Source organism: Leptonychotes weddellii, chromosome 9 (genome assembly GCF_054177405.1).
Source record: "Leptonychotes weddellii isolate Sample4059 chromosome 9, ASM5417740v2, whole genome shotgun sequence".
NCBI lineage: Eukaryota > Metazoa > Chordata > Mammalia > Carnivora > Phocidae > Leptonychotes > Leptonychotes weddellii.
In genome coordinates, this window is record NC_138377.1 from 86,584,080 (window position 1) to 86,593,886 (window position 9,807).

Sequence of the window (9,807 nt, forward strand, 5' to 3'; positions counted from 1 at the left end):
CTTTAAATAATATTGTGAATAGGAAAGGTAGGTTTCCTGTTTTGATTGTGAAATATGAGTCTTATATAGTGGAGAACAAAATACTATTTATTAAAATTGGATTATTTTCTTTCAAAGTCTTGAGTTACTGTGTGATAACATATTATTTCTTAAAATGCATTAAATGATGCCTTTGTACCTTATGTTTACTTTCCTTTCAAACTTCAGTTTTTTTTTTCACTTGAGTGCTAAATAGGATTCTAGGAGAAGAGAACATAATAGTATATCCAAACATTTACATATTTCATGATTGTGAAATTAAGTTTGCCTCTAGAGATGGACTTCAAAGCAAATCTTCCTTTTCTTTTTTGCTTTTTGATCTGTAGGTGAATATGAAATGCTGTTTTTTACTCAATTTTTTTGAGTGTATATTGTGTATAGTGAAAAGTTAAATTGATTTTATAGTAAACTAGTTTTCTGTTTAAAAATCCAGATTAATCTTTAGCTATTCCTAGTCTACCATACAACTATATATATATTTTTTTTCTTACCTGTCTACTGAGAAATCAGATAGAGTAGTGATTTAATGTTACCCTTTATTTTTATTCTCACTGAAATCCACTCTTCCACTCACTTTGCTTCTTGATTTTGAACCTAAAATGGTTTAGTTATCTAGTTAAGAAGTTATGTTTTATTTATAATTTCAAGCAATTTAATTCCCTGAACTCTTCTCACCAGGGAAAGACAGTTATGGTTATCTTTGAAGCTGCCCTCAACACTGCTGTATAGGAAGTTTATCAACTTTTTGAGTTTATCATTAAACATCTACTAAGTTGACCATTTTTTTCATAATCATAAGTATAGATGGATGTAATTTTGTTAATAAGAATCTTGGTTTACCAAAGTATTTATTCTACTGAGTATCATAGTATGTTGAATTTTTTAAATTCAGGAGAAATACTGATAGTGGCTAAAAACCAATTTTGACACATTGTAAAAGTCAATGTAAATTTTAATGAAATTGCAGGTACTTTTATAGAAATTATGTCAGTGAAATTTATTTAGACTTTTCCAGTATAAATAATACATTTCCATCACAGCAAGTTGTATCATTTAAAAATTTTTTTGGTTTTACATTCCTGATAGATTTTTTTATTTTACTTTTTGTAAAGTTTGAAAATACTTAATAGGCTACAATAAAAAGTATGTAAATCAACAGAATGAGTAGTTTGGTGGGGTTATACAGCATATGCTTTTAGTTTAGTTGGGCTCAGCTGAGTTGCTGTTCTCCCTCCCTGCCCCGCTCTAAAACTATAAGGGAGGGGAAAAAATCCTTTTTTTCCATTACTGTAAAATCTTATTTGGCACATGAACTCTATTAATACTCCTCTATTAATGTAGTAAAACTGCATTTTACTGTAAAAGATTGGCTTCACCAAATCATGTAGGTTGAACTTAATATCTATTTAACAGCTTTTTAAGGGGAAATTTTTGCTTTGTATACTTTTTGCCTAATAGGTACTGACTTTAAATCTAACAAAGATAGCATTCTGCTCTAGTAACCTTGATATGTAAGTGAGCTCTACCAGAGTTGTATGGTTAAGAGGCCACAAACTTCTCATCAGTGTAATTAGTCTTATACATGTTCTCTCAGAAGTAGGAAAAGTCACTCCAGCAGAGCTCCTGACTGCCCTGTTTTTCCCAAATGCACAAGAAAAGTAGCCTTAGAGTGTATAGGTGATTCGTTGAATTTCTGGTTATCAGAACTATCCATAGCGCATCATTCAAGAAAGAATTTTTGTTAGGCAGACACAGAAATAAATGCTGTACCTAATAGTGGTTATAGAAGAATTGGTAGAATGGTCAGCATTCTTACGAAATGTGGAGATGAGACAACATGTTTTAGACACTCATAAGAAAGTAAGAGCATTTGTCACATGTACGTCAAACCTCTCCACCTTTGTTAGAGTCCTGGTTTCTGCACTGTTGACCTACTGCCTACCTGTGCAGAATAACACACAAATGAACAGAAAAAAGCATCATCATGATGTGAATAACACTTTTATTTTCAGAAATATGTGAAAAGTGGTGTTTGAGGTTAAAGCGCCAATGATTACAAAGAGCAATTAAGATCTCAGATAGTTTAGATGTAAGCAAGAGTTATAGTTAATGAGTTTGTTCCCTCTTTCCCTTAGTTTTTATCCTTTCCTGCAAAAAAATGTTTTCTATATTTGACATTGCATCAGGCATAAAGGGCAGAGAATACCATGATTTTTGTTATTTACCACCGCATTAATGATTTATTCCAAGTTCCAGATTTTTTTTCCCTCCTCTTTAGAAGACAGTGGTCAAGAGCACGGACTCTGGAGCCAGAGTGCCTGGGCATGAATGAATCCCATCTCTGCCATTTACTACCTGTATGATTCCGGACAAGTTACTTAAATCCACTGTCCCTCAGTTTACTCATCTGTGAAATGGGGATAATAATAACTTCTTTATAAGATTGTCATGAGGATTAAATGAATGTAAATCCATGCTTAAATGAGATAAATCTGTGTAAAGTGCTTAGATCAGTGTCTGGTACACGGCGTTGTGTAAGTGTTGGCTTTAATCCTATGTATATCAGAATTTATTAACTAGATCTATATGGAACAATTAACCAAATTTAAATGAATGAATACATTTGCAGATGTGCTACATCCTAAGTGTAATGAATAAGAATTATTTGCTGATTCTGTCATGCTTAATATACTTCCTTTAGATTTGTAAAAGACATAGATAAAATCTATTTCCTTTCCCCTTCAGTTATCTGTTTCTTTCTTGGGAAAGCAGAAATCCTGTGATAAACCTAGATATAAAAGTTTTACTCTGTCTAGTACAAGGCTTTTTACATAATGGATGCTCTATACATGTTTGCGGAATATAATCAAATTGGGGAAGAATTGTTAGATTTACTAAATTAATTGTGTTTGGAGATGGAAAAGAATCAAAGTTGATTTATGATGAAGCTTGAAGTTCGAAGTCAATGGTGGTGATATTAATGGTAATAGGCTTCCTTTCTCCTATGCTTAGCATATTATTGTCCTGACTGATACTACTATGTAGTGAAGCATTTTATTTAAGATCACCAACTCTGGAGGATTGTACTTTGTGACCCTGGACAAGTTACTCAACCTCTTTGTGCCTTCTCATCTGTAAAGTTATGATAATTTTACACATACTTTGTAGGGTTTGAGTAAAGATGAAATGTAATAATAGCTATAAAGTATTTCATTTCATTTACTGACACAATAAATGAAAGCTGCTATTACTATTATTACTATCATTATTATTATTATCTCCAAATATCTAATATTTCAAATTTCATTTTCATGGTCATATTTCCTGATATACAGATTCCATTCCTGAAATGTTGTGTGATCATTTTAGTTCATGGAAATTCCAAGGGACCACATCATCTTGGTTTTCCTGCCCTCTTAGCTCTGCAGCCCAACCTAGGCCAAGCTCAAAGTACTGAAGTACTTTTGGGATTTGCATCCTGGAATTGTGACAGGGCTCACAGAAAAGGGGAGAAGTCTTCCTGTTGACACTCTTTCCCTAAGATATCTGTATCTTTCATTATTTGTATTTGTATATTTGTATTTGTATTTTTCATTCCTCAGTTTAAAAAGTAAGAGATCAATGGTAGATAACCACTAATAGAAATTGTATTTATAGGCACCAGCAGTGACCAGCAGTTGGCATTTTAATTGTGAGCATTTTTCAGGTTATATATAATCTATTGTAGTTATTTTGGGGGAAAGAAGCAACATTCAATTACATGAGTTTGCTTATTTTTTCTAATTGCTAAATGTCTACCATAGTTTTCCTTTCTCTGTATAAAATACGGTTTGCAAAGTGAAACAGTCATGTCCATGTTGCTCTTCCTTTCCTCCCCATTTTGCAGTATCATAGAATTTCAAAACTAGAAAGTGTGATAGCTGTGTCCAGTCCTTTTATTTTATAGATCAGGAAACTAAGAGAGTTTGAGATTTGGCTAGGTTGAGATAGATGCTGTTGATACAAAATACACATAAGATTTGGCTAGACAGTTTATCTAGTTAATGACAGACTTTGGCCTAGAACTCAGATATTCCAAATTCTATACAGTTACTTTTTAACCCTCTTACCTTAGTATTTCCCAAGTCAAAGAAGAAGTGTCTTAAATTTTTTGCCATGTACTGAAGGAATGGGAGAAGAGAGGAGAAAGTTGAAGAGAAAAGAGGATCTGCAATTGATATTTCAAAAGAGGACATGGGACATGATATGATTTAAAAAAAAAAAAAAAGTTTGCTAGCCCACATAGTGTATCATGAGGCAGACAAGCATAGAATTTAAGAGCTTAAACATTGAATTCAAGTTGTGTGGGTTCTATTTCTGGCACTTCTACTTCCTAGCTGGATGACTCTGGGCAAATTATTTCTCTTTGCCTCAATTTTTTTTTTCCTTTTCCTTTTCTCATTGCTAGAAGGGAGGTGGGTACTAATAATAACTACCTTAGTAAAGTTCCGGACTTAGGCCTATTAGTGGAGAAGGAAAACCAGTTATGTGGTGATGAGTTGGCTTTAAAATACTAGGTTTAGCGGCTGTATATGACTCAGTACAAAATAATTTCAGACTTTTAATCAAGAAATAAATAGTAGGTATGTTTTGAGGGCTTTCATTTAATACATACTCTGACTTTCTGCTACCTGTTACAGTGAGGTAGCACAGTAAGGGTTCATTTTATTTAAAAAGCACCAGCAGTGGTCATTTCTCTGGCCATTTGTCAGGAATACACATGGATGGCAGCCTGATAGACCACGTCAGGTAGAAAATGAATATCAGAGTACAAAGATTCAGGAATTGCTCTAGCCTTCTAATAAGACTCTTACTCAAAGCCATAGATTGGGTACTTCCTTTGGATAAGGGAAACAAAAATAAGTAAAAATTCAACTAGAATAAACATACAGCTTTCAGATTATATGGAAACTAACCTGAATCCATAAGGTCATCTGGATGAGTTTAATGTTAACCTCTCTAGCTGCTCCTAGACCATTTCTGCCTGAAGAGCTAAAGTGTTCTTTAATTCTGCTTAGTATTCTCTCCCTCCTTAGCAGGTGTTCAGTATCTTTTCATTCATGTGGATGAGCTTGGCAAACAGCCACTCTGTAGTTTGGTGGATAGCAAGTTGGAGATGAGATAATAGAGCCTCATCTATGTGCTATCTGTACATAATACACAGAGGTCCTTCTGAGCCCAGGAAGGGTTATATTGGCAGAGTTTGGGGAGAGCCTGATGCAAGTTCATATACATTTGACAGTAGAGGCCTTGGGAATATGTAGGGGTAGAGAGAACCTGTAGTTTTCTTCTCCCAGGATAGCACAGTGGTATGAGAGCTACCTTTGTAAGTAAGGATGATAATGTTGTCTTTCTGCTTTTAAGGAACTTGTGCTTACTCTGGTTCCCCAGTTTTAAGATGCTGAAATTTGTAGGGACACTCAGTTTCTGCATCATTAAAAGTGAACAAAGTATATCTTAGAGTTCAGGAAATAATGGTTAGAAATACAAGTCATATTTAGCTAAATAGTTAAATAAATTATAAAACTTTAACTCTTCAGGCAGCAGTGAAGAAGCTATAATTATTAGGCAGCAAATAGTTGACTATCAAATTAATTTCACTGGTTACAGAAGATGGAGAGATTACTTTCGGTGATCAGGGAAGAATGAAGAGGAAGTGTTTGAGTAAACTATTGTAGTACAGACAGTATTTGTATGAATAAGATTAAAGGGAAGACAACTTTCTGGAAATGTGGAATGATGGGACCACAAGTACAGAGACCTCAAAATCACAAAATTCAGTAAAGAGTAAGTGATCTTGCTATATAAGTAAATAGTGTGATAAGGCAGGTAACCCTTCTGTTCAAGAAATGTAGCCTATCCTTTGGTGAGTAGAGAGTCACTTAAAAATACGTTTTTATGCAGGGAATGACACAAAGGATTTTGTAAAGATCAATATATTGTGGTATGAGGGATGGATCCAAAGTGAAAGAGTGACAAGAAATAGGACAATCTGGTAAGACTTTACTACATAGGCCTACTTGCAATGAGATAAGACTTAGGATGATAGGGTCAAGATCACAAAATAATGGAAAGAGGAGCGATGTCTCAAAGGAAAAAAATACTGGCACATTTGGCAACTGAGGAAGATATAAAATCATATATATTCACTCCCCCCACAGAATGACGACTCCTGAATTAAGCCCCATGTGTTTTATTCAGGCTTTGACAAGGTAGCTGCAGTTGTGTGATGCAACTACCAAAATTGTTTGATTTTGATAGTTTCCCTTATAAATGGGAAAATCTAGTTGTGTGAATAAAAAAATAAATTTTTACTCATTGTCCTACATTGATAGCATTGGTGGGTAATAAAGTTTAGTGTTACTTTCTCTTCTTTAGAGTAGATATTTTCTCTAGATTGTTTATTGTTTGCTATTGTTTTTATTTTCAAAGGGGAAAATGGTGTAGGTTTTATAGCTACTACGAGTTCAAATGCAATAATTAGAAAGGACACACAAATTTTGAAATAGTATTTTATGCCTCTTGATCTCAGGTACAAAACACGAGATGAAGCAGTTAAATAGCAAAGCGAGACAGGAGGGACAGAGAATTAAAGTAAGTGTTTTCTATATATTGCATCTATGTTCCCATTAATCTCTGTTTTGTTATGTAACTGCTCCTTCTGAATGTTCTGAACGTGAAGAAAAACTATGGGTGAGAAAAGGGTGTATTTTAAAGTTAGGTTTAAATAGACCCATGAGGGAAAATGTTGTTTGTTACTCTTCTTTGTATTCAAAACAGCACCTGCCTATAACTTGTAATCTTAGTTCTTGGATAAGGAAAAAATTGGGTTAGGATGATGTAAGCTCCTTTAAATCTCTTGCTACCAGATGTTTAAAATGAAAGAAATCACACAGCTATCAGGTTGTCTACTTTTCCGTTTTAAGCTAGGCAGACCTTCTACTTTTTTCAGTTTAGCCATTCTTCCAGGGACAGTATCCGTTCAGATACTGTCACATAGCTTTTGGAACCAAGCTTTATGTCAGTTTGTCACCTCACTCTAAGTTTCACCTAACTTTGCATGCCTGTCATTATAGCATCTTTATCAGGACTCATCTTTACAGTTTTCTTTTTTAAATCTTCTTATTGTTTAGTCTTTAACAAGTGAAAGTCAAAACATATTACTGTTTGAATATCTCTTATGTCCCTTTTTGTAATTGTTGAGGTCTTATTTCTGGCAACTTTTTAATTATTTTCTATAGATTTACATATTTCTTATCCATAAGAACAGAATGGAGGGTAGATTTGGGCTGAATACCTTTCTAGGTTCACTTAGCCTATTTTTGTTAATAGCAATAATCATAACTAGCATTTGTTATAATATCATTTAAAACCTTTCACCTGTTCCCTATTTTACGCTTCACACCAGCTTATCAAGAAGCCATTTTTAAAATCCTGTCCATTTTAGAAGTGAGGAAATTGAGGTTCAGAGAAGATGGATAACTTAACAGATATTAAACATCCAAGACTAGTAGCCAGGCAGTATGACTCTAAGTTACTCTCCCCTTCTACCATATCACTTGCCAACATGTAAAAGAGACCCCAAAACTGTTGTTATTCCTCCTTTTCTAGGACTTTAAAGGCAGACACTCCAGAAGTTGTAAGATGATGGCACTGTCATTATTTCTTATAAAAATATTATTTACATTTTATACTTAAAAAAATATAAGCCATAGAATCAATTAGATAAGTTTACATCCTGGTTTCACCACTATATTTGACCTTGGAAAAGATAAGATACTTAATTTCTGAGCCTCAGATTTCTCATCTGCAAAGAGATTTATCTCATAACAAGTGTGTGAGAATTAATACAGGAAGCTTTATAAAGCACAATATCTGGAATTTATTAAGTAGGTTATAAGTGTTCTTCCTCTTACATCTAGTCTCATGAAAAATTACAGATCCATTTTGATACAGAAGTACGTAGGAATTTTACAAGTCTCAGATGCTCCTTAGAGAAGCCGCTGTTTTGAATTCCTGGACTATGTCCTGAACAAGATGAGGGACCTGTTGCAGTTTTTAAATGACCAACAAGAGGTTCTGTAGGTCAAGAAAAGTAAATTGTTCGCAAAATTGAAACTATTGGAAAAGTTTATTCCATTATAGATCTTGGGATTTAGAGATTATTGGGGAAAAAATTGGGCAACCCAGATTTTTATAAATATAGATTCTTACTAATCTACATTCTTATGACAGGCTGTTCCTTAAATTTGTTTGAAAGGATATCTACCCCACAGGGTAGTTATGAGATCTAAATGAGCTTATGTATGTCAAAGGCTTAGCATGAGCAATTAATTTTAGTTCCTTTTGTGATGTACTTTTGTCATATATTCTAACATTTGTATTTTGAAAATAACAAGCTTGGAGTGTTTTTCCTTCAGTGTATTGAACTGATACTTAATCCTTTGTCCTATCAAATGAAATAATTATTTTAATGTGGTTTTATATCAGAATGTGCTTCTTTTTGCATGGAGCAGCCCGCTTCTTGGTGTTTAATATAAGAAGTTATTTAGTGATTAACAAGAAAGTATCAACTGTCCTGTAAGCAAATATGGTCTCCATATTGGTGATACCATTACATCTCATTGGGTTTATAGTTTTCTGAGTTCTTGCTCTTTAAATATTATTCTTGACTTCCCGCTAACCTTACCTTACTCTCTTAGATCACTTTATACTCACTTTCTTCCCAGTTTAGAATTCTGTAGTCTTCTCTTGGGCTTGTACTCTTTGTAGGCTGTTCACATGGAATCCTTTTTTCTCTCAGTTCTTTCATTCATGCAATATTTATTGAGATTCCATAATTTTCTGGTCTTTGGAATAGTTAAGCAAAATAAAATGATCAGTCCATACTATCTAGGCAAATAAGTGCTCATTCTCATGGGGAAAACAGATTATTATACTCTATAGTGATAAAAGTTATGATAATGATGGCCCAAGGAGAGTAGAAGCACAGAAATTGAAGCAATACTTGGTTATCAAACCTCTAGGGCACATCAATTGAAAATGGTAATCTGTTTATAATATAAAGAACAAAGAACTTAAGCCCGGAGACTTTCCCATTAGACAAGTGAACTTGATCAGATGTTACTTACTCTGGACATTATTAGTTCATAACATGTAAAACAAAAATTTTCTCCAAGATCATGGTTTTTCACACTGTGCTTAATAGGATATTAATAAATAATTTGTAAATACAGAGCTCCATAGTCTAATATATTTATATATTATTGAGTTAGACAAAATTAGACTTACTTGTTAGATTTCTCAGTTTTTAATATTCCACATGCTAATATGCAAGTTATAATTCCTTAAGAAAGGAACAGAATATACTTCTCAGTTTTTTCCCCACCCTGGAATCCTCCTGCATTACTTATGAATTGAGTTTGACTGCTAGTAATAGTCTCAAGAAATAGTTATTAGATGACATACATTTAATCGTTAATTTAGATCTGTGATCCATTGTGAGTTCATTTTTTTTTATGCTTGATTTATTTTTTTTTTATTCTTATGTTAATCCCCATACATTACATCATTAGTTCTAGATGAAGTGTTCCATGATTCATTGTTCGAGCACAACACCCAGTGCTCCATGCAGAACGTGCCCTCCTCAATACCCACCACCAGGCCAACCCATCCTCCCACCCCCCTCCCCTCTAGAACCCTCAGTTTGTTTTTCAGAGTCCATCTTCT

The 9,807-nt window shown here is 33.8% G+C and overlaps 1 protein-coding gene across 6 annotated transcripts in view; it reads left to right on the forward strand.

Annotated features, from left to right (window-relative positions):
• TCF12 (transcription factor 12) overlaps positions 1–9,807 on the forward strand; it is a 352,686-nt gene that overhangs the window by 147,261 nt on the left and 195,618 nt on the right. Inside the window, exon 4 of one of the 6 annotated variants that reach the window (XM_081831139.1) lies at positions 6,611–6,672. The exons of the other annotated variants lie outside the window; for them this stretch is intronic. Within the exon in view, the coding sequence (XP_081687265.1) occupies positions 6,625–6,672 (48 nt within the window). The 5' untranslated portion in view covers positions 6,611–6,624. The remainder of the gene's footprint in view (positions 1–6,610; positions 6,673–9,807) is intronic. 6 annotated transcript variants of the gene reach the window in all.